At 41.3% G+C, this 23,706-nt stretch overlaps 1 protein-coding gene across 2 annotated transcripts in view; it reads left to right on the top strand.

The window, feature by feature from the left end:
• The first annotated feature begins 910 nt into the window (after positions 1 to 910).
• The window catches only part of MTMR10 (myotubularin related protein 10), a 55,808-nt gene continuing 33,012 nt past the window's right edge, over positions 911 to 23,706 (top strand). Inside the window, exons 1-3 of one of the 2 annotated variants that reach the window (XM_040493847.1) lie at positions 911 to 1,202; positions 1,793 to 1,853; positions 22,357 to 22,493. In XM_040493847.1, coding sequence (XP_040349781.1) covers positions 1,143 to 1,202; positions 1,793 to 1,853; positions 22,357 to 22,493 — 258 coding nt within the window. In that variant the 5' untranslated portion in view covers positions 911 to 1,142. Of the gene's footprint in view, positions 1,203 to 1,792; positions 1,854 to 21,791; positions 21,835 to 22,356; positions 22,494 to 23,706 lie in introns of those variants that run through there. The other variant, XM_040493848.1, reaches the window with a different exon arrangement.

The raw sequence follows: 23,706 nt of genomic DNA, 5'->3' as shown, positions 1-23,706 counted from the left end.
AGGCGGATTTTTTGTTCCTTTGCCTAATGAAGGCCCCACACTGCTAGTGCCTCACTCTTGCTGGGTTTTTGATCATTTATCTGCTCACTAGGTGTCTTTACCTGTGAGGATGGGTGAGAAAAGAAAGGACGTTAACTTGTTTAATATCTTTTATCCACATTAAATTTTAATAAGGAGGGTCAAAGTTAATAAACTAAGTTGAGGAGTCTGGGTTGCCTGCCAATGTCATGTCAGTCCCTAGGCCCACGCTGGTCTCAACATCCCATGGAAATCAGCAGTCAGCTCAGCTTGGTAGGATATCCCAGTCTCAAAGCTTTGCGCAAAGACAACAGACGGGATGATGAAGACAATCTTCCCAATCTGTAGGACCTTTAAGGGAGCTTTATCCAGACTGCGCTAGACGTTTAATCGTGGTCGCTGCTGGCAGCACTGGTCCACTTTTCCAGTGCGGTTCCTTCACATGCTGGACGCACAGTGTGACTGGCTGAATCCGGGGCACCAGAATCCCTTTCCCCATGCCTGGGCTCCTCCCGACGACTTAAAACCACAATGCTCGCGCGAGCTGGGTGTCTAATGAGCCGCCGTCAAGGGAGCTGTGCCAGGAAACGAGAGAGCTCTGAGCCAAGGTCGCCGGCCCCTCCGGCTACAGCCATGACTCCCGCGGGCCGCCGTAGGTCCCTGTGGGCCCCAGTGAGCCCTGCGGGCCGCCGTAGGAGCGCCCTCCCCAGCTGTCCTCTCAAGATGGCTGCCGAGCCTCGCTCCCCCCGGCGCGCTCCCTGAAGGTCCCGGCAGCAGGCGGGCGGCGCGAGGCTTGCGTTCCGGGACCAGCGCGGCCTAGAGGCCGGGAGCGGCCGGCCGCCGACCCCGCGCGCACCGTCTCTCGGGGCGGGGCGCCGGGCCCCTTCCGGGGATGGGCCCAGGCGCCCGAGTCGACCCAACTCTGCCCCGGCTCCTCCCCGCTCGGGCGGGCGCTCCGCCGTGTCCCCGCCCGTCAGTCCGCCCGGGCCGGCTGGCCGCAGACGGGGCCTGGGCGGCCGCACGGGGAGCTCTGAGCCCGCGGGCGTCGGGAGGCGTCGGCGCTACCGCTGGCCCGCGGCGGGTCCCGGGTTGCGACCCGGCGGGGGCGAAAAGGCGGCGGCACCATGTTCTCCCTCAAGCCGCCCAGACCCACCTTCAGGTCCTACCTCCTGCCGCCGCCCCAGGTAAACAACCCCCTCCTCGAGAGCGCTCCTCTCCTTGGCGCTTCCGGGGAGCCGCCGGGGCCGGCCCCCCCCCCCCCCCCCCGGGAGGCTCCCCGGGTCTCCCTATCCCCAGCCGTGCGATTGCCAGAGCCCCGGCGCGGGGAAACGCACCTTCTCCGGAGCCCCCACTGGATCGGTGGAAACTTGTAAAACTTCGCCACAGCCTTTCTCTGCCCGGAGACCTGTGATCCGTAGTTTTGCCGTGTGTGGGGAGTGTTTGGAGTCGGACTTCTTTAGCTCTTCGCCTGGCGATTGTCCGCGCGGTGGCCGCCGGCATGAGTGCATCGTTTGTGGGCACCTGGTGAAGAGGTTACCTGTCATAAATGTGAACACCTGGAAACGGCATCGGCCGTTTTCATATTTTTGTCAGGCTCCCCAATCGATACTGAACAGATCTTGAAAAGATCTGGTAGAACATGTGAAAGATTTTAAGGGGGCGGGAGCAATATGTGTCTGTTGCATGTGTCATCACTTAGAAAACAAAATTTGCTTTGGTATCTCACGGGGGAGGAAAAGTTTTGATCTTGATTTATTTTGCTAATGTATTTCAGACTGACGATAAGATTAATTCGGAACCGAAGATTAAAAAACTGGAACCGGTCCTTTTGCCAGGTAAACATCGGAGTTTCAGCGGACACTTTAGTAATGTGTTTTGGTCCAGGATTATTCTACCAACTAGTACCATGTGGTTAACTTGTTTCTTCTATTTCATTTTAAACTTTATCCGGTTAAAAACCTAACGACGGAGGGCAGAAAAACTTGATGTTTGTCTTTGAAAATATAAGCACCCTAGGAAACTGTCAAGAACATCACTGTCTTCTTTCTTCCTTTCTTTGTCTCCTGAAATGGTCATTTTTTTAAGCAATCATTAATTGCTTAGGTAGGGAAAGTACTCTGCCCTTCTTGCCTGCAACTTCATGCATTAATGATTAATAGATCGTCATTTTAATGGTATGAAGAGCAACTTTTATTATGTCTGGATCTCTATACCAATAACAAAGCTTAGTGAACTTTGAATTACTTACTTGGCAATTGTTTTTTTGAAGGTGTCAGCTGTGTTTGCAAATTTACTTGTTTCAGTTTAGAACGGGGTTTCCCAACAGAGGCCCTGTTGACATTTTGGGCCTGAGTATTCTTTGTTATAGGGGCTGCCCTGTGGGTGTGTATAACAGCATCCCTGGCCTTTGCCCACCAGATGCCAGCAGCACCCCCGCTCCTCCACCTCCTAGTTACAACAACCAAAACGTCTCCAGACGTTGCCAAAACTTATTTTTTTTTTTGTTTTTTGCCTCTGGGAGCAAAATTTCCTCCCAGTGAAGAAGTACTGGTTTAAAGCAAAATTTACCTTAGAAGACCCTAAGGGGTAGAGGTAGGAATTGTGGTAGATAGGAGCTTAGTTTTAAAACATATAAAATATTTAATTGGTATTTTGAATTGTATAACAAGGTACAATAATTAGGAAAGTTAGTTGTTTAATGTGACTATTGAGGGAAGTACCCAGATACTTAGGGAAGCCTGTTTTTTTTTTTTTCTTTTTTTTTTTCAACGTTTATCTATTTCTGGGACAGAGAGAGACAGAGCATGAACGGGGGAGGGGCAGAGAGAGAGGGAGACACAGAATCAGAAACAGGCTCCAGGCTCTGAGCCATCAGCCCAGAGCCCGACGCGGGGCTGGAACTCACGGACCGCGAGATCGCGACCTGGCTGAAGCCGGACGCTCAACCGACTGCGCCACCCAGGCGCCCCTAGGGAAGCCTGTTTTAAGCCTGAAATCTAATCACATACCAATTTGTGTGGCTACCGTCAGCATTTAAGAATCTTACTCGTTACTTAATGCTAAATCTAATAAAATGATTGGAACTTTATGGGTAGTAATTGAGCAAATATGGAAACTTTAAATTTTGTGCTTTAAAATTTTAAGTGTTAGGTAGGAACAAACACATTAAAAACGTCAACCTCTTAAAAATTATAGATGCAAACTCTTAAAAACTGTTTTTAACTTTATTATGGGAGTTAGTTATAAATATTTTGCCTTTATTTTGTTAATGCTTTTTATCCTACCAGGGCGTACTAAATAATCCTTTGTACTTTTCCTTAGTATTAACAATAGAATTAATAAGTAACCTTTGCTCCCTGTGCGTGCTCTGTTTTGGCCTTAGTCACTCCAGGCATTTCAAAGTCAGCTGTGGGAAACAGTACTCATCTTGAATGAGTGCCTGTGAGCTATTGAACTTTGGCTTCCTTTACTTTGTCTGAATAGGCCCTGTTCTTCGGCCTTGATGTCCCTCTTCCGACATTATGATTTGACTCTAATAAACAACATGTCTTACATACAAATGATAGTGCTTGATTTTTTTAAGATTGAGTTTTATATTTAAAATAATGCTTATGAAAGTGTTACTAAGTATCAATGAGTTTGAAGGACTTCACAGTGAAGGATTATGGTTCTGTAGAATTAGCTAAAACCTTACCTCTCTACTAAAAAGTCACAGTTTTCTGGGGAAGACATAAACTTATTTCCTGACTGTAAGTGGTTTACTTGTCCCAGAAAGGGCAGTTAAATCTGGATAGTCTGATTCGTGTTACATTTTCTTGCATTGGCTCTGGGTACACATATGTGATGGCTCTGGTACGCTGGGTTCTGTTTGCAGCTAACTTATTTCTTACAAAACATTTAGCCAATCCTAGATTAGTGTGTCTTTTGCCTGCCTTCCTCACCCCTTCTGTTCTTACTTTCTCCTCTTGGCCTTCCCACACACTTCCAGTTTCTATCTGACCACCCTGTTGTGGTCTCTCTTTCTTGCTTTTCCTCTTGAGTGACATGTCTGACCACCACTAGAACCTCTGTTGCTCCTTCTTTGGCCTGCATCCTACTACTCCACCTGTGAAATCTGGGAAGGCAGTTGAAAAGTAACTGAGGCATTGGTGATCTAAAGACATGGGCTAGATTAAGGCTTTTACTATAAGGGCTTAATAATATAGTTCTTGCCTTCATTACAGTCAGCAACCAAGAGAAAACTTGGCCACGTCACCTGTGGCTTTACATAGGCACACAGAACAAGAAGGAATTGTTCAGATACAGTATTGCATGTTATGCTTGGGCATAGTGCCTTGGATTCAAGGATATCCTACTTTAGATGCCTGAAGTTTGAACTTTTATAAGCAGATGAAAATTAGAGACAAAATCAGCTGTTTGTGTGCAGTTACTGTGTGCTCTGTTGGAACTTAAGGCTAAATTTAAAACGATCTTCATCTTTTGTTAAATGAAGAAAAGAGAAGACACTGGTCACTTAATTTAGATTGTGCTTTATGCTTTATGTTAGGAATTTTCAGTTTGCCTGGTTCATGAACTTCCTTGAGATGGAGGTTGTACTTAATTCAACTTTGTGGCTGTGTTGTCTATTGTAGTGCATTGAGATGTTGATTGAGTGAATGACTAAATGAAAGAACCCCTCAGGGGCACCTGGCTGGCTCAGTTGGTTCAGCCTGTGACTCTTGAATTCAGCTAGGGTTATGATCTCACTGTTCCTGAGATCAAGCCCTGCATCGGGCTCTGTGCTGACAATGAGGAGCCTGGTTGGGATTCTGTCTCTCTCCCTCTCTCTCTGCCCCTCTGCTGCTCACATGCTACTCTTTCTCTCTCAAAATGAGTAAACTTTAGGAAAGAAAAAAAGAACCCCTTAGAACACCATCTTGAATGGTTACCATAGACATGCACACCCGCAGACAGACCAACTCTCAGATTCAGCAGTCAGAGGAAGACTTATTTTATGTCATGTGTCTCTGCTGTCTCCCAGAGCCACACTTCTTAAGAGAATTATTATGTAAGCCTGGAATTGAAATACAGTCCCTTATCAAAGCAGCTGGCTTTGTCTACGCTTTCTCTTCATCTTCCAAGCATTATGGGAGTCTTGGTCTTTTAATGATTGTATATGTATAAAATCACCACAATCCTTTTGAAAATAGGGAGAGTTTGAATTTTTAAATGAATGTGTGTGTATCTATGTTCCTGCATATATTTGTTAAGACCAAGTACTGTCAGACTATGCTCATATCTTTGGATAGCTGCTGGACTGGTGAGGCAGTTCACTGAGCATCTGAGTGTAGCTCAGTGCTAGATGGGGAAAGTGCTGGGAGTAGTGCGCCTGGATCACAGCAAGACCTGTGGACAAGGTGGAAGATTGTGACCTATATCACTGTCTTCCAAGGTCTGGCTGGCATCAGACCTGGATGAAGTTTTTACCAGCCCTTGGTCAAATTAAGAAAATGCAGCTTTTTTCCATAGAACTAAATTGATTTTTTTAAGTTTATTTTTGAGAGAGAGAGAACACAAGTGGGAGAGGGGCAGAGAGAGAGGAGACAGAGAATCCCAAGCAGGCTCTGCCCTGCCACTGCAGAACCCAGAGCTGGACTCAAACTCACCAACCGTGAGATCATGACCTGAGCCAGTCAAGAGTTAGTCACTTAACCTACTGAGCCACCCAAGTGCTGCTGAGCTAAATTGATTTAAAGGATTGTCCTATGTTCTGGGATTTTGTCCTTCCAGCTTCTGGTGGAGATATATTCTGTTAAAGGATGGTGACAATAGCTGTGTTTTTAAAGGAGTTTTTAAATTAACAAAATAAAGAAGGTTAGGAATTCTGTGTTGGTTGCCTGAATTGTTTTTGTAGTATACCTAATTTGTGGAATCTGAATTTGATGAGGTTTTCATAATATCATAGGTGCAAATTAATGAGCACTTACACAGAGATCATCATTAATCTTGTCTGCCTGAGAGTCATTTCACTGTCTTCTGAAAACTTCACCCTCTCTCTTTTGACACATTGGTCTTCCAAATCCCCACACAGCCTTGCGTTCTAGTGTCCCCAGCAAGGATAACAACCCATCCCAGACTGCAAGAATGGGCACAGTTCTGCCTCTGGGTATTTTCAGATTGGTACTAAGCAAAGAGATACTTTTTGGTAATTCTTCCAGTGATCGTAGTTCAGAAAACCTGCCCCGAAGAGTGAAATCACATGTTGGAGAGAGGCAGAGTCACACCACTGGGGGAGACTTCCAAAGGTGTTAAAGCTCCTCGGCTTCGTTTTCCTTGAAGTCCAGCTAACACAAAAGCCACAGAATTCTTTTTCCTTAGCTAGCTCCACGCACATTTCTGACACTTCAGCTAAGATCCTTAACTAATATATAGTTTCCAGGTTATTCCTCATAAAGGCTGTTATCCAGGAAGCACCAGTTTATTATCTTCATGTGACAGATGAGAAAACTATAGTTGCACATGTTGTTACATATAAGTAACTTGCCCAGTATTGCACAGCTAGCAAGGGCAGAGCCAGAATTCTGAGCCCAACTCCCAGCCTGAGCCTTTAACCACTACGCAGCAGGGCCTGCCTGACCTCCCTGGTGACATTAGGGTAGATTTATGCTTTGGAACTGGAGGGAGGGTGGATTGGATGTCCACCTAGAAGTTGTCTAGTAATGGTGAAAAGAGCTCTGTCCTTGGCTGTGCCCTTTCCACAACAGTGACAGATTTTGACCTAACTTGAGCAACTTTGCGACTCAGCTGCCAGAAAATGGACCGTCTTGGGAAGCAGTGGACTTCCTGTCGCTGGCTGTGCCAAAGCAGAGGCTGGTGGAATGCCAGCGGCTTTGTCATGAAGTTGTGAGATTTGTAATAAGTAGGCTTAATGGCCTTTTGTCTCTTCTAATTCTGCAACAGGATCTTTTTAAGGATCTGTGATGTGGGAGGGAGGATTTGAGGCTTGGAACACTATGGCCAAGAGTAATGAGTTAATTGTTCAGGTATTGGATGCATGTTCACACTGTTTGGCAGAGGAGTAAAAAAACTAAAAAAGTTGGGGTCCTGTCATGAGACAGTTTCTGTTTATTGGGGGAAATGCTTCAGGAGAGCAGAGGTTAAGAGAGCTCAGAGGAGGGTCACCTGAGTGAGATTTTTGGGGGGAGGGTGTCAGGAAATGACTTCTGCTCTGCACCTTGAGTGCCTGCTAAGCCTCAGCCACTGTGCTAAGGCTGTGTCTGCTCAGCTCTTTCCCCTTCCCATCTATAATGCCAACAGAGCTTTTCAGCATTGAGATTAACTGTTAGATCGATAATGAATGCACTCATTGTCTGAGTCTTTTGTAATCGGATCAGAAAAGCATACGACCATGGGCCATCTGGAAAATGAAAATAGCCTTTGTTGAGTAGATGTCTTGTTTATATATATTTTTTTATGCATTCAGTGTTTAGACCTGTTTTATCTACTGTTTTTGTTTTCTGCCTCACTGTAGTTCTTATGTCTTCACTTGCATTGTAAATCCCTTAATGGTCCCCTTTCTCTTTCAAGTGTTTTATGTTGTTTTTTTTTTTTAATTTTTTTTTCAACGTTTATTTATTTTTGAGACAGAGAGAGACAGAGCATGAACGGGGGAGGGGCAGAGAGAGAGAGGGAGACACAGAATCGGAAACAGGCTCCAGGCTCTGAGCCATCAGCCCAGAGCCCGACACGGGGCTCAAACTCACGGACCGCGAGATCGTGACCTGGCTGAAGTCAGACGCTCAACCGACTGCGCCACCCAGGCGCCCCTCAAGTGTTTTATGTTTTGTGTTGTTTTTTATTTTTATTTTTTAGTTTGTTTATTTTGAGAGAGAGAGAGAGAGAGCATGTGTATGAGCTAGCACAAGCTGGGGAGGGGTAGAGAGAGAGAAAGAGAGAGAATCCCAAGCAGGCTCCACACTGCCAGCGCAGAGCCCGACTTAGAGCTCAGTCCCACAGACTGAGATCATGACCTGAGCCGGAATCAAGAGTCAGATGCTTATCCAGCTGAGCCACCCAGGTGCCCCTTTGTGTTGTTTTTTAATACCCTTTTGTAGATAGGCTTTAGAGATGATTGTAGGCTGATTTTCTGTAGTATTTTAATTCATACCTACGTTACTTTTGAAAGCCCCGAAGGACTTATAACTCCATTTGGTGCAGTGTACCGTGTAACCATTGTGTTTGTCCCTCACCTATAGAACCTTCAGGGCTGTTGTCCTTAGGCTGCTACTGCGGTACCATAAACCAGCATTTTGTTACTCGCTTCCTCACTTCTGACCACCAGTCTCTTTGTACCTTAGCTTCTGCTCAGAAACTCTTCGTGAACCTGCACAGGTAAAATCCTGCTTACCCAGGATAAAATCCAAATTCTGTAACCTCTATAATTTGCTAACACTCCACCTTGCTGACCTCTGCACCATTTCCCAGTGTTGATACTTGCTTCAGTCAGGCTGCTTCCTTTCTCCCTTCCAAATGCCTGTTTGTGTAGGCCTTTGTTACTATTTTATCACATGTTCTCTCTGTCTCAGTCCTCTTCTGCCTGCAAGATTTCCTTCTGGTTTCTTCCCAGAGTCTGTACTTCTAACCGTCCTTCAGCCCACGTTGTGGGTGGCACCTGCTGGAGGTGCTGCTTGATTACATGCTTTTTTGTATTGTGTGACCTGCAAAATTGGACTCTTTAGTGTCCACGAGGGCATCAGAGTTGCACATGTTGTTACATATAAGTAACAATGTGTTTGTCTTCTGTATAGTTTCAACCTCCATTAGTAATTTTTAGGCCACTTAAATTCCTGAATTTATCTATAGCTAAGGTTAACAACTGGTCCCACTTTGCTCATGACTGTCCTGTATTAGTGCTGAAAGTGCTGTATGCCGAGCCTCCCCTCAGTTCCAGACAGCCAGTCACCGTATGTAAAGCCATATATTGAATTCTGCTTTGGCCTAAATACATTCTATAGGTTAATTAGCCACTCTACACAGTAAAGTTTTGTCTTAAACTATTTTCCAAGATAAAATGTATGAGAAAATTAAATTTTATTCATCAAAAATGGATTGATTTTCTAAATGTGTAAGGTATCGTGAAAGATAATATGAAATTCTTTGGTTCTCCAGGAGTTAAAAACTTAGCTATACTATTTTTGGAGATTTATTAATTTTATTTCCTTTCTTACTTATTTTTACACATGGAAGGGTCTTAAGAAAGCAAATTTTTTGATGATTTCTTGATTCCTTCCCAGGTGGTAGTAGAAACTCTTGACCTATCATCTTCTGATTTAGATAGCTTTTTCTGTGGTGCCTTCTGCTTACCCCACAGTGAAGCCAGTTTCCTACTTTGTCTTCTATGAGGCCTCCCTGTGGCTTCCCTTCAGTGGTGTGCTGGAAAGTGCTTGGTGGTGAAAACACTCCCACCAGGGCTGATTGCAGGCTGTCAACTTGGGAGCACAGAGCTGGGGGTGGAGGGTGTGGGGGGAGGAAGAACTCGATGGTTCTCATGAGCCAGTGCAAGCCTTCCAGCACAGCACTGCTCTGCCGCCTGAGAAGCGCAGGAGCGCGGTCTCTGGGAAAACTTCATGGTCTCCTGGAGTTTTGAAGCTTTTGTTAGGTGTTTTTTTTCCTCACGGGTCACTAATTCAAGACACACCAAGGACAGTCCAGGACTCTTCTATTTATGTATCTGTGCTCTCTAGGAAAAGGCCATTTTGTATCTTTTTCTTTCTTGTTTGTAAGCTAGTGTTGTGGCCCACAGCACTGCAGTACATAGTAGCTTTAACAACTCCTACCCAGTGTTTCTTCTTTCTTACTAAGCATAAGCAGAAAATTATTGTGAGAGCAGACAGCCGAGTTACATGACCCAACCATTTTAAAGACTGATTCCATGTGAATGAACATAATTTAGTGTCATCAAGTAAAACTCAAGCCAGGTTAACTTGACACTTAATTATACATTTATAATAATAAGACCCAAATAGAGCATCTCCCCAGAAGTGCCCTCCTTTTCTTCCCCTGCCCCATCCTGCCCTACTGCTCTTTCTCTCCCAAGGGCTTATTCCCATTTTCTGCTCAGAGCTGTGTGACACTTAAGTTTCCTTAAAAGACCATAGCATAGAGTCCCCCTGTTCCACTTTTGTTGTTGTTACTTTTCTATTTCTTGTCCAGTTTTTTCTGTTTTACTTTTAAATAAACTGGGATTTATAAAAGAGTTGTATAAGAGTGCAGATAGTTAACATATACTGTTCACCTAACTTTTCCTAATGTTAACATCTTACATAACCTTGTTAAATTGAGCTAAATTAAAAAATTAGTATTGTTATTAACTAAATCGCAAGTTTTATTCACATTTCCATAGTCTTTCCACTGATGTCTGTTGCTTGTTCCAAGATGACGTCTGGGATACTGTATTGCATTTAGTCATTATGTCTCCTTAGTGTCTTTAGTCTGACAGTTTCTCCATTTTTACTGATAGTTTGATGAATTCTTTTGTGTTGGTGTATCGTTTTGAAATGTCTTCCCTCACCCCCTATTTTCCTTCCTTACTTTCTGGCATTCTGGAACTACCAAAGACTCCCAACTCCTCTTTTTGTTTTCTCTGCCCTGGCCCTGGAATTAGCTGTTTTCGCAAGGAGCTCTAGTTCCTTCTGTTGGAGAATGGTCTTAAATACCAAGATCTGTGTGCTGAATGTGCTTTTAGGCCTGGAGGGGACAGAGTAGAAAATATGCAAGTGTACTAGTAACCCAAGTATATACCCATCTCTTTATGTCTGCATCCATCTGTGTATATGTGAAAGTTCTCACTTAAGTAACCATGTCTAGCACAGGGGAAGGCAGACTTTCTGTAAAGTATCAGACAATAAATGTTTTCAACTTTGCAGGCCATAAATTCTCTTTTGCAAGCACTCAGTGCTGCCTTTGTCCAATGAAAGGAGTCATAGATAATACACAAACAAATAAGCATGGATATGTTTCAGTAAAGTGTTACTTACAAAAACCAGGTCTGGACACATTAAGTGTATTCTCTTTTTATCTTTGTCTCATTCTCAACTGCATTCATGGACTTGACATTTTACATTTGTGCCATCAGTAAGAGAATCATGTTGCTAGAGAAGAAGGGCTGTTCTAGAACGTGTGCATCATAAATACAATTGACTGATGGTACTAATGAAGTTGCCATGTCCTGTCCCACAAGACCTCCCATCTCTTTCTGTCCAATATTACATTCTCTGCCCTTCTCAGAAACCTAAAATCTTGTGGCATAGCTATTTTTTAAGTAAACTTTTGAATATAACATTCATAAGAAATATATATGAATCTTTAGCGTTACAAATGAATGAATTTTTGTAGCACTGTTTGAAGTCTTTGGGCAAGTGAGTTAGCTAGTTAAGAAGAGTGGCACAGGGGTGCCTGGGTGGCTCAGTTGGTTGAGTGTCTGACTTCGGCTCAAGTCATGACCTTGCAGTTCGTGAGTTCAAGCCCCGTGTTGGGCTCTGTGCTGACAGCTCAGAGCCTGGAGCCTGCTTCCGATTCTGTGTCTCCCTCTCTCACTACCCCTCTCCCACTCTCTCTGTCTCTTTCAAAAATAAACAAACATTAAAAAATAAAAAAAAAAAAGAAGAAGAGTGGCACAGCATGAAGTGATTGATGTAGGTTATACTTTGTGAGCCACTAGTCTTTGAAGAAGTCAGTGTTATAGGAGTAACATCTAACTCTGAGAACTGAGAACTGTGAATAATTAATGCAGGGTTGTTTTTTGTTTTGTTTTTCAAGTTAAGGGTTCTCTATAATTGGTAACAAAGATTTCTTGGTGGGAAGAAAGGTTGAGTATTCACTAGTTCACATTCTGTTATTGGAAAGCATTGGGTTCAAGGAGCTATGGAAGATTTAAATTTTATGTATTTGAACTATTTAATGAGTTTCAGTGTATATTTTTGTCTTTTCAAATTTTTTTTCTCATTAGAATCCAGTTAAGAGTAGTACTTTGAATCTTTAGTTCTGTTTTTATGCTTCCTGTATTTAGATACAGTACATTTCATTTTATGTAAGCATAGAGAAATAAGTACTGAAAATTTTCTTCTTACTAGTTTAGAAAAAATTTTTTTTTAGAGAGAGCACAAGTGAGCAGCGAGAGGGACACACACGCACACACAGGGGGAGAGAGAGAGAGAGAGAGAATGAGAATATCTTAAGCAGGCTCCATGCTCAATGCAGAGCCCAACACGGGGCTGGATCTCATGACAGATCATGCCTTGTCCTAGGCATTTGTCTAGGAACTGAAATTTCAGCATTGAAGAAAAATCAGTCCATCTTCTACTCTCATGAAGTATATGATCCTGAGGGTGGGACAGGCAGTGATTTTAATATATATATATACATATATATATACATATACACACATATATCCACACACATATATATAAACAGTGGCTGTGTAAATGCTAGGAATTACAAGTGTATGATGCTAGGATAGAAGGATTTAATCTAGTCAGGGAGATTAAAACAAGGCGTGGGGGGGGGGGGGGGACATTCCTGAGAAAGTGATTAGGCTAAAGGAGAAGAAAAGAATATTCCAGGAAATGGGAACAAGACGTGCAAAGACTCCATGTGATGGAAGAAGTAGGATCCCTAGAAGGATTAAAAGGGCACTGTCGCATGATAGTGAGGAGGACAGTGGTAGAGGGCGAGAGGCACAGGGCCTCACAGGCCATGTGAAGGAGGCTTGGTTTCAGGATGGACAACTAAAATGGTATAGGCTGAGAACTTGACATGAGTAAATTTCAATTAAATCCTCAAGTGAATGTTAGGTTGCTGTTCTTATAATAGGCTTATACTATGCATTTTTAAGTATAAAAGTTATTGCAATTCAAATTTACTATAACATTAGTTTTGTTGAGAGAAAGATCGTTTTGAGACTATAGTTGCATTCTTGAATTGGTAAGTATTTGGGGCCTGTCCGCAAACAGGTTCTACCACCACTGTTAAGGTTTTCATAATGATAGTGTAGATGAAGTAGATCAGTACCCTCACTTGTTTACCATTGACTCTGGAGGTGAATTGCTTAAAGGTGTCCTTGGGTCTGTTTATTAGATCTTGAAATTAAGGTTTATTTTAATGATGACCACACTTTAAATTCCTGTCAAAGCACATTATAAATTTTGTTTTGACCTCTTATGTTTCTTTCTTTAATCTTCGCTTTTAACTCTAAAACTATATTTTAAAGTTTTATTGCCGGGTAAGTTCAAATTTGGGTGCGCAGAGAAACTCACTTTAGCTTTGTGGAATGTACCTTATTTAAAAAAATTTTTTTTAATTCAATTTATTTAAAAAACGAAAAACTGTTCTCACCCATTTCTCCCATCCTCCACCTCTGGCAAACTAATTCTTCTCTGTACCTAAGACCTTGGATTGTTCTTGTTTGTTTGTTTGTTTGTTTGTTTGTTTTTTAGATTCCATATATAAGACAGATTATGCAATATTTGTCTTTGACTTATTTCTCTTAGCATAATGCCCCCAAGGTGCAAGCATGTTGTTGCAAATGTCAAGATTTCATTTTCTTTTTTGACTGAATAATAATCCTGTGTGTATGTGTCTGTGTGTGTGTGTGTATCACATCTTCTGTATCCATTTGTCCATTGATGGACACTTACATTGTTTCCATATTTTGGCTATTGTAAATAATGCTGCAGCTACATGTGGGTGCAAATATCTTTTCAAGTTATGTTTTCATTTTCTCTGGATGAATACACAAAGGTGGAACTGCTGGATCATAGGGTAGTTCTATTTTTAATTTTTGAGGAACCTTTATACTGTTTTCCACAGTATCTGCACCAGTTTACATTCTCACCAGTAGTGTACAAGGATTACCTTTTCTCTACATCCTCGCCAACACTTGTTATTTCTAATCTCTTTGGTAATAGCCATTTCAACAGGTGCGAGGTGATACCTCATTGTTCTTTTGATTTGCACTTCCCTGATGATTAATGATGTAGAGCATCTTTTCATTTTCCTGTTGGCTATCTGTATGTCTTTGGAGAAATATTTATTCAGATCTTCTGCCCATTTTTTAAATCAGGTTTGGTTTTGTTTTGCTGTTGAATTATATGAGTTCTTTATATATTTTGGGTGTTAGCCTCATATATATAATTTGAAGGTATTTTCTTTCATTCATTAGGCTGCCTTTTATTCTGTTGATAGTTTCTTTTGCTGTGCAGAAGCTTTTTAGTTTGATGTAGTCCTACTTGTTTGTTTTTGCTTTTTGTTGCCCTTTTGGTGTCAGATTAAAAAAATTATCACCAAGGCCTATGTTAAAGAGATTACAGCCTATGTTTTCTTCTAGGAGTTTTATGGTTTCAGGTCTTCTATTCAAGTCTTTTTTTTTTTTTTAATTTATTGTCAAATTGGCTTCCATACAACACCAAGTGCTCATCCCAACAAGTGCCCTCCTCAATGCCCATCACCCACTTTTCCCTCTCTCCCACCTCCCATCAACCTTCAGTTTGTTCTCTGTATTTAAGAGTCTCTTAGAGTTTGCCTCCCTCCCTCCCTCTGTGTAACTTTTTATTCCCCTTCCCTTCCCCCATGGTTTTCTGTTAAGTTTCTCAAGATCCACATATGAGTGAAAACATATGGTATCTGTCTTTCTCTGTCAAGTCTTTAATCCATTTTAGGTTAATTTTTTGTGTATGATGTAAGATAGTGGTTCAGTTTCATTCCCTTGTATGTCACTATCTAATTTTTTTTTTTAATTTTTAATGTTTGTTTATTTTTGAGAGACAGAGACAGCATGAGTGGGGGAGGGGCAGAGAGAGGAGACATAGAACATGAAGCAGGCTCCAGGCTCTGAGCTGTGAGCACAGAGCCCAACATGGGGCTCGAACTCACGAACTGTGAGATCATGACCTGAGCCAAAGTCGGACCCTTAACCAACTGAGCCACCCAGGCGCCCCTAATTTTCTTTCTTTTTAAAATTTTTTTGTTTTAGAACAGGTGAGTGTGGAAGAGGGGCAGAGGGAGTGAGTATCTTAAGCAGCTTCACACTCAGTGTGGAGCCCGATGTGGGGCTCGATCCCACGACCCTGGGATTGTGACCTGGGCCAAAATCAAGAGTCAGACGCTCAACTGACTGAGCCATCCAGGTGACCTGGCTATCTAATTTTCTAAACACCATTTACGAAAGAGACTGTGCTTTCCCCAGTATATATTCTTGGCTCCTTTGTTATAAATTAATTGATCACGTATGCGTGGGTTTATTTCTGGGTTGTCTATTCTGTTCCATTGATTTATGTGTCTGTTTACCAGTGCCGTATTACTTTAATTACTATAGCTTTGTAATATAGGTTGACATCAGGGAGCATCACACCTTCAGCTTTGTGCTTTTACAGGATTGCTTTGGCTTTTTGGGGTCTTTAATGGCTCCATACAGATTTTAAGATTGCTTGTTCTGTTTCCGTGATAAATGCCACTGGAATTTTGATATAGATTGCATTGAATTTGTATATTTCTTTGGGTAGACTGGACCTTTTAAAAATATTAATTCTTCCAATCGTGGACATGAGATATCTTTCCATTTATTTGTGTCATTTTCAGTTTTTTTTCATTAATATCTTATAGTCTTCAATATACAAATTTTTTACTTCTTTGGTTACATTTATTCCTGGGTATTTTATTCCTTACGATGTAATTGTAAATAAGATTGTTTCCTTAATTTCTCTGATAGTTCATTATTAATATATGGAAATATAACAGGTTTTTGTGTATTGATTTTGGATCCCACAACCTTACTGAATTCATTTATTACAGTTAGCAGTTTTCTGATGAAATCTTTAAGGTGTTCTTCTGTATATATGTATATATATCATGTCATCTGCAAATAGTGACACTTTTACTTCATTTTCAGTTTAGATGACTTTTTTTTTTTTTCTTACCTAGTTTCTGTGGCTTGGAGTTCCAGTACTACATTGAATAAAAATGGCAAGAGTGTGCATCCTTGTTTTGTTACTGATTTTAGAGGAAAAGCTTTCAGTTTTTCACTATTGAGTATGATGTTAGCTGTGGGCTTGTCATATATGGCCTTTATTATGTAAAGGTATGTTTGCCTCTGTATCTGTTGAGAGTTTTTATTGTAAATGGATGTTGAACTTTGTCAGATTCTTTTCCTGCATCTATTGAGATAATTACACGATTTTTATCCTTCGGTTTGTTAATGTGTATCACATTGACTGATTTGCGGGTGTTGAACCATCCTTGGATCCCTAGAATAAATCCCACTTGATCGTGGTATATGGTTCTTTTAATGTATTATTGTTGAATTTTTCAGTTTGCACGTATTTTGTTGAGGATTTTTACATATGTGCTCATCAGGGATATGGACCTATAATTTTCTTTTCTTGTGGCAGTAATAGAGTCCCCAGCTATTACTATATTGCTGCCTTATTTTTCCCCTATAGGTCTGTTAATATTTTCTTTATATATTTCAGTGCTCCTCTGTTGGATGCATAAGTATTTATAAATATTATATCTTCTGGTTGACCTTTTTATCATTGTGTAAAACTCTTATTTGTCTGTTATCACAGTCTGTTTTAAAGTCTGTTTTGCCTGGGATAAGTAGAGCTACCCCACCTTTGGTTTACATTTGTATGGAAAATCCCTTGTTGCATCCTTCTTTTTCAGTCTGTGAGTCTATGATAGTTAGTGTATAGATGGTTCTTGTTTTTTTTTTTTTTATCCGTTCATCCACTCTATATCTTTTGATTGGAGCATTTAGCCCATTTACATTTAAAGTAATTACAGAGAGGTATATGTTTATTGCCATTTTGTTAAATTGTTTTCTGGCAGTTTTTATAAGTTCCTCTCTGTTCCTTTCTTCTCTTGCTCTTTTCCTTTGTGGTTTGATGACTTTAATGGTAAGCTTATATTCCTTTCTCTGTATCTTTTGTGTATTTACTATAGGTTTTTGATTAGTGGTTACCATGAGGCTTGCATATAATAACTTCTGTCTATAAACAGTCTGTTTTAAGTTGATAACAACTTAAGTCTGATCCCATTGTAGAGCTCAACATTATTACTGTTCCCACCCACATTTTGTTTTCGAAGTCACGTTTTACATTTCTTTATCTTCTGTATCCCATAACTAAATATTGCAGTTTTAGTTCCTTTTATTACTTTTGTCTTTTAACCTTCTTAGTAGCTTTAGAAGTAATTAATCCACTACCAAAAAAGAAGTAACTAATCCCCTACCTTTACTATGTGTTTATTTTTTCAGTGAGGTGTATTCTTTCATATGTGTTCTTGTTATTAATTAGTGCCCTTTTCAGCTTAAAGAAGTCCCTTTAACATTTCTTGTAAAGCCAGTTTAGTGATGATAAACTTCTTTAGCTTTTGTTTGTCTGGAAAATTTTTTATCCACTTCTAAACAGTAACTTTGCTGTGTAGAGTATTCTAAGTCAAAAGAATTTTCAGCACTTTGAATATATGGTGTCCTCTCTTCTGGCCTGTGCAGTTTCTGCTGAAAGGTCTGATGGCCTTATGGGGTTTCCCTTGTAATAGCAAATTGTTTTCTCTTGTCAGAGAGAGAGAGTCAGAGACAGAGAGGGAGACAGAGGATGCAAAGCAGGCTCTGTGCTGACAGCTTAGAGCCTGATGCAGGGCTTGAACTCAGGAATGTGAGATCATGACCTGAGCCAAAGTCAGATGCTCAACCAACTGAGCCACCCCTTCCCTTGTTGCTTTTAATATTCTATACTTGTTTTTATCTTTTGACATTGTAATTGTAATGTGTCTTGGCATGGGTCTCTTTGGGTTTCTCTCTCTTTTTTTTTTCAAATATAATTTATTGTCAAATTGGCTAACATACAGTGTGTAAAGTGTGCTCTTGGTGTTGGGGGTAGATTTCCGTGGTTCATTGCTTACATACAACCCCCAGTGCTCATCCCAACAAGTGCCCTCCTCGATGCCCATCACCCATTTGCCCCTCTCCCCACCCCCCATCCACCCTGTTTGTTCTCTGTATTTAAGAGTCTCTTATGGTTTGCCTCCCTCCCTCTCTGTTTGTAACTATTTTTTCCCCTTCCCTTCCCCCATGGTCTTCTGTTAAGTTTCTCAAGATCTGCATATGAGTGAAAACATATGATATCTCTCCTTCTCTGACTGACTTATTTCACTCACCATAATGCCTTTCAGTTCCATCCACATTGCTGCAAATGGCATGATTTCATTCTTTTTTTTTCATTGCCAAGTAGTATTCCATCATATATATATAAACCACATCTTTCAGCACAGAGCCCTTTGCAGAGCTTGAACTCCTGAACTGTAAGAGCATGACCTGAGCCTAAGAGCCACTCAGGCACCTTATAAACCACATCTTCTTTATCCATTCATCAGTTCATGGACATTTAGGCTCTTTCCATAATTTGGCTATTGTTGAAAGCACTGCTATAAACATTGGGGTACATGTGCCCCTATGAATCAGCACTCTTGTATTCCTTGGATAAATTACTGGTGCAATTGCTGGGTCATAGGATAGTTTTATTTTTAATTTTTTGAGGAACCTCCACACTGTTTTCCAGAGTGGCTGCACCAGTTTGCATTCCCACCAACAGTGCACAAGGGTTCCCATTTCTCCACATCCTCTTCAGCATCTGTTGTTTCCTGAGTTGTTGATATTAGCCACTCTGACGGTGTGAGGTGGTATCTCAGTATGGTTTTGATTTCTGTTTCCCTGACGATAAGTGACATTGAGCATCTTTTCATGTGTCTGTTGGCCATCGGATGTCTTCTTTGGAAAAGTGTCTATTCATGTCTTCTGCCAGTTTCTTCACTGGATTGTTTGTTTTTCAGGTATTAAGTTTGGTAAGTTCCTTATAGATTTTGGATACTAACCCTTTATCTGAAATGTCATTTGCAAATATCTTTTCCCATTATGCCGGTTGCCTTTTGGTTTTGTTGATTGTTTCCTTTGCAGTGCAGAAGATTTTTATCTTGATGAGGTCCCAGTAGTTCATTTTTGCTTTTAATTATTTGGGTTCCTCTTATTGGGAACTTGCTGAGCTTCCTGGATGTGGATGTTCATTTTCTTTTCCGAGGTAGGGAAATTTTCAGCCATTATTTCTTCCAATAAAATTTCTGCCCCCTTTCTCTTCTTCTAGGAGCCCTGTGATGTAAATGCTAGCTATTTGATGTTATCCAGTAAGTCCTTTAAGCTGTCCTCACTTTTTCCATTCTTTTTTCTTTTTGCTATTCTGATTTGGGTGGGTTCTACTGCCTTGCCTTTGAGTTGACTGATTTGTTCTTCTTTTTTATCTAGTCTCTTGTTGAACCCCTGGGGGTATTTTTGGTTCAGTTATTGTGTTCAACAGTTCTGTGACTTCTATTTGGTACTTATAACTTCCATCTTTTTGTTGAAGTTCTCATTGTGTTCGTGTGTTCTTCTCCCCAGTTTGGTGAGCATCTTTATGACCATTACTTTGAACTCTTTATCAGGTAAATTACTTACCTCTATTTAACTAAGTTTTTTCTCTTGAGATTTTATCTCGTTCTTTCATTTGGAATATTCCCCCGTTTCTTCATTTTTCCTCGACTCTCTGTGTTGGTTTCTATACAGTAGATGAAACAACTACGTCTCCCAGTCTTGAAGGAGGGTCCTTGTAGAGGAGGTGAACCTTACTGTTCTCCCCTACCCCAGTTCTTTGTTGTCTCTCAAACTGTCATGCTTGTCCAAACGGCCTATTATATTTTTAATAGCTTCCAGTAGTTTAGGATGTGCCAAACCTGTCAGTGTTCCAAAGGGGGGTTCTCAGCACCTAGATTCTGGCTGACTGGAAGCCAACCCTCTGGCATCAACTTTTTAAGATACGCAAATGTATATAGTCTTGTGGGACCACAAGCGTAAGCCCTGCTAGCCACCAGAGTCGGAAGATCTGCAGATTTTCCCTGAGTAGCAGTCACAAAAATCAGGGCTCTAGACAAGTGAATAAACACTTTTCTGGATGACACTGGCAGGCTGAAGAAAGGCAGAGGGAGAACATCAAGATGGCCCCCACAAGGCTGCTTTCTTCGAGGGCAGTTCTGTAGACCACTAACTGTATGCCAACCTGAAACCTGCCCCTCAGGCCAAGGCTCTAGCCACCAGAGCCAGGTGATCAAGGGATATCCTCGGGCAGCAGCTGCAAAACCTGGGGCTCCAGACATAAAAACCAGGGCACCAGAGACATGTAAAGCTCCCCACTAGGAGACACTGATGCTGTGGAGTGCTGCAGAGGATGACCACAAAGACAGCGCCCACCCTCCGCAGTCGCTGGAAAGAATTACAGTCAGACCCTGGATGTGTCTGTAATTAGAAACCTGCCTCTCAGGCCGTAGTTGTGATGATTAGCTAACGGTCCTCCTTCACAGAAAGACTGTGCTTCTGGGTCTGTTGCCTCTTGCTATGCTCTGAGGGTGGCAGCTGTTCAAGAACTCTTTCTCTTGGTTATAGTCCTGTGACTGTAAAAGACCCAAAAGTGCAAATCCCACTGGCTGCCAGGGCCACATGATGGAGACATGTCCACTGGCAGCAGTCACAAAAATCAGGGCTCCAGGCAGGGGCATGTGCTCCTTTCTGGATAACATTGATCATTATAGTCCTGTGGGACCAAGAATGCAAGCTCCCCTGGCCTCCAGAGCCAGGCAGTCAAGAGGCATTCCCTAGTTGGCAGCCACAAAACTTGCGGCACCAGATGCATGTAAAAGCTCCCTTCTGGGAGATACTGGTGATGTGGAACACAGCAAAGGGAGTGTGCAAAAATGGTGCCCACCAGTCTCTGTTTTGGGAGAATGTTCCAGCAGGCTCCTAGATAAGCATGTTAGAGTAGATGCCTGCCCTTCGGACCAACGCTTTAATATAAGCAGGTGATCCTCCTTTACTTTAAGTCTGGGTACCATTGGCTGCCTCTGACCTGGGCCCTCGGGTGGGTGAGTCCTAAGTGTCTGAGTCTTTTAAGGGCAGTTTCTCAGATCTCTATGGTCTTATGGGTCTTATTGAGACACAAGCCTCATTGGTTTTCAGAGTTTCTTGTTTTGAGGTCTTGTCTCTTTAAGGATTGCCTTAAAACTTGGGATGCCTGGGGCGCCTGGGTGGCGCAGTCGGTTAAGCATCCGACTTCAGCCAGGTCATGATCTCGCGGTCCGTGAGTTCGAGCCCCGCGTCAGGCTCTGGGCTGATGGCTCAGAGCCTGGAGCCTGTTTCCGATTCTGTGTCTCCCTCTCTCTCTGCCCCTGCCCCGTTCATGCTCTGTCTCTCTCTGTCCCAAAAATAAATAAACGTTGGAAAAAAAAAAAAAAAAAAACTTGGGATGCCTGATGTGTAACATTTGAACTCTTTACTCTTCAGGGAGAGCCTCTGGGTTTTGAGTTCCATCCTCATCATGGGTCACCATGCAGGGATGCCCCACCCTCTCTTACCTGCTTCGATATGGTTTCGTTCTCATTTGCCCAATGTATAGCCATCACTCAGCCTTCAGGTGTTGTTGGGTTTTTAAAAAATATTTTAAAATGTTTATTAATTTTTGAGAGTGTGTGCATGTGAGCAGGGGTAGGGCAGAGAGACAGGAAGACAGAGGATACCAAGCAGGCTCTCCACTGACAGCAGAGAACCCATTGTGGGCTTGAACTCATGAACCATGAGATGGTGACCTGAGCCAAAGTTGGACGTTTAACCACCTGAACCACCCAGGTGCCCTGCCTTTACTTTTTTGTTTTTTTGTTTTTAACAGGAAATTATCTACATGTAGCTATAAACTCTGTTCGTGAGAGGAGGTGAGTTCAGGATCTTCCTACCTTGCCATCCTGAACCCTATTTACCAATAATAGATTACATTATTAATTTTTGGGTTAAACCCAAAGTCTGTTTCTCATCCCTTAGGAAAGGAGTCAAAGACATTGGTTTGGGATGTAAAATCACATGTTAATAAAACACAAATATTCCATCCAGTAATACTCTGAAGGAGTATAGTTTATTTCTTCTCCAGAATGCCTTTCAGTAAATGATAGTGGAAGGCAGTATCACATAGTATTAAAGAATGCAGGCTCAGTTTCAGCTTTTCTGGTTGAACCATCTCAGACCCCTAAGCTCTTTGTGCCTCAATTTCTGTACTTATAAATGGGGGGCAGTCTCTTGCTGTTACTGGTACTGTTGTGAGGATGGAAACACCCATGGTGCCTGGCACCTGTAAGCGTCCCTTCTTACTGTCATCATCTGGAAGTAGTCCTTGTAGGCCACACAGTGACTAGACATTTTATGGCATAGTTGTAGCTCACACAATATTTTTTTTTTTAAAGGAGAAATTGTCGTAAATGAAGTCAACTTTGTGAGAAAATGTATTGCAACAGACACAAGTCAGTACGATCTGTGGGGAAAGCTGATCTGCAGTAACTTCAAAATTTCCTTTATTACGGATGACCCAATGCCATTACAGGTGTGTTTCATTTGTGTGTTAATTGTATCAAGGATTTGACTCTAAGGAGTACATATAATTCCATGAAACACAGGTGTGGAAAACTATAATAAAATCATTAAGGGATTAACAGTGTTGAGAATTTATTATATTAAAATTCAAAATAAAGTTTAAGAAGAATGTTGGGACTTGAGGAACAGAATTAGTGAGATGTGAGTCACCTTGGTTTTTATCCCCTGTGATTATTGCTTATGTATCCCTTTCAATAAGGGAGTTCTTATTTTCTTTCTTCCACATCTTAAACTGCTTTTAAAAATAAGATGTCCATTTTTTACTAGTCATAAAGAAAAAAGTTTAGCAAAAAATTGTGTAAGTGCAACACATTTTATAGATTTCATAGTATTTTTAACTAATTCCTTTTCTGAAACATCAAATTCTAGTTTGAAATTTCAAAATTTCTAGTACAGTTAGAATGAAGAAAAATATGAGTAAATTTTTTCCTTAATCACCCTCTTGCCATTTTATGGTCTCACTGGAAAACAGTAGTTCCATATAATTTCGGTTTTTAAAAGTCCAGATGTTCATTTGATTAACTTTAAAATTCTGGACTTTTCCTCAGCTTTTCTATTTTGATGTGTAAAGTGTTAAATACTTTTAACCCCTGGATTTTTATTTATAATAGTAATTTATTCTCTACTCAAATATTTGGATTATTAATTACAAACTTTTGACTGAAGTCTTACTCGAGGAAGTATATTTCATACATTCATTAATTTATCAAAATATTTACTATATATTTGTGTGTTTATTGCAAGATTTTGTAGGTATATTTAGACTAAAGGCATTTACAGATACCTAGTATGTAGATACACTTGCTTATTTGGCTGTAGACTAGGTTTTCCCCTTTGTTTTTAGCTTCATTTTTATCTCTGGCCCAGACTTCACTGTAAATGAGATGCATATACTTGAAATAGCATACATCTGATACCACTAATAGCCAAATAAGCCAGTGCTCTACTGTCAGCAGGTTAATAGTGTCAACTATGTTCAGAATTTTAAAATGAGTATAAAACATTTGTTCACAGGTTTAAAAAAAAAAAGCTATAATTTGCCTAAAGATTATTTCCAGTAGAATTACTGCTCTCAAAAGAGTTACTTTCTGGGGCGCCTGCGTGGCACAGTCGGTTAAGCGTCCGACTTCAGCCAGGTCACAATCTCGCGGTCCGTGAGTTCG

This window comes from Herpailurus yagouaroundi, unplaced genomic scaffold, assembly GCF_014898765.1.
Source record: "Herpailurus yagouaroundi ecotype Mexico unplaced genomic scaffold, PumYag 185, whole genome shotgun sequence".
Lineage (NCBI taxonomy): Eukaryota > Metazoa > Chordata > Mammalia > Carnivora > Felidae > Herpailurus > Herpailurus yagouaroundi.
Note: the sequence above shows the minus strand (reverse complement) of the source record. Positions and strands in the feature narration are given on the sequence as shown.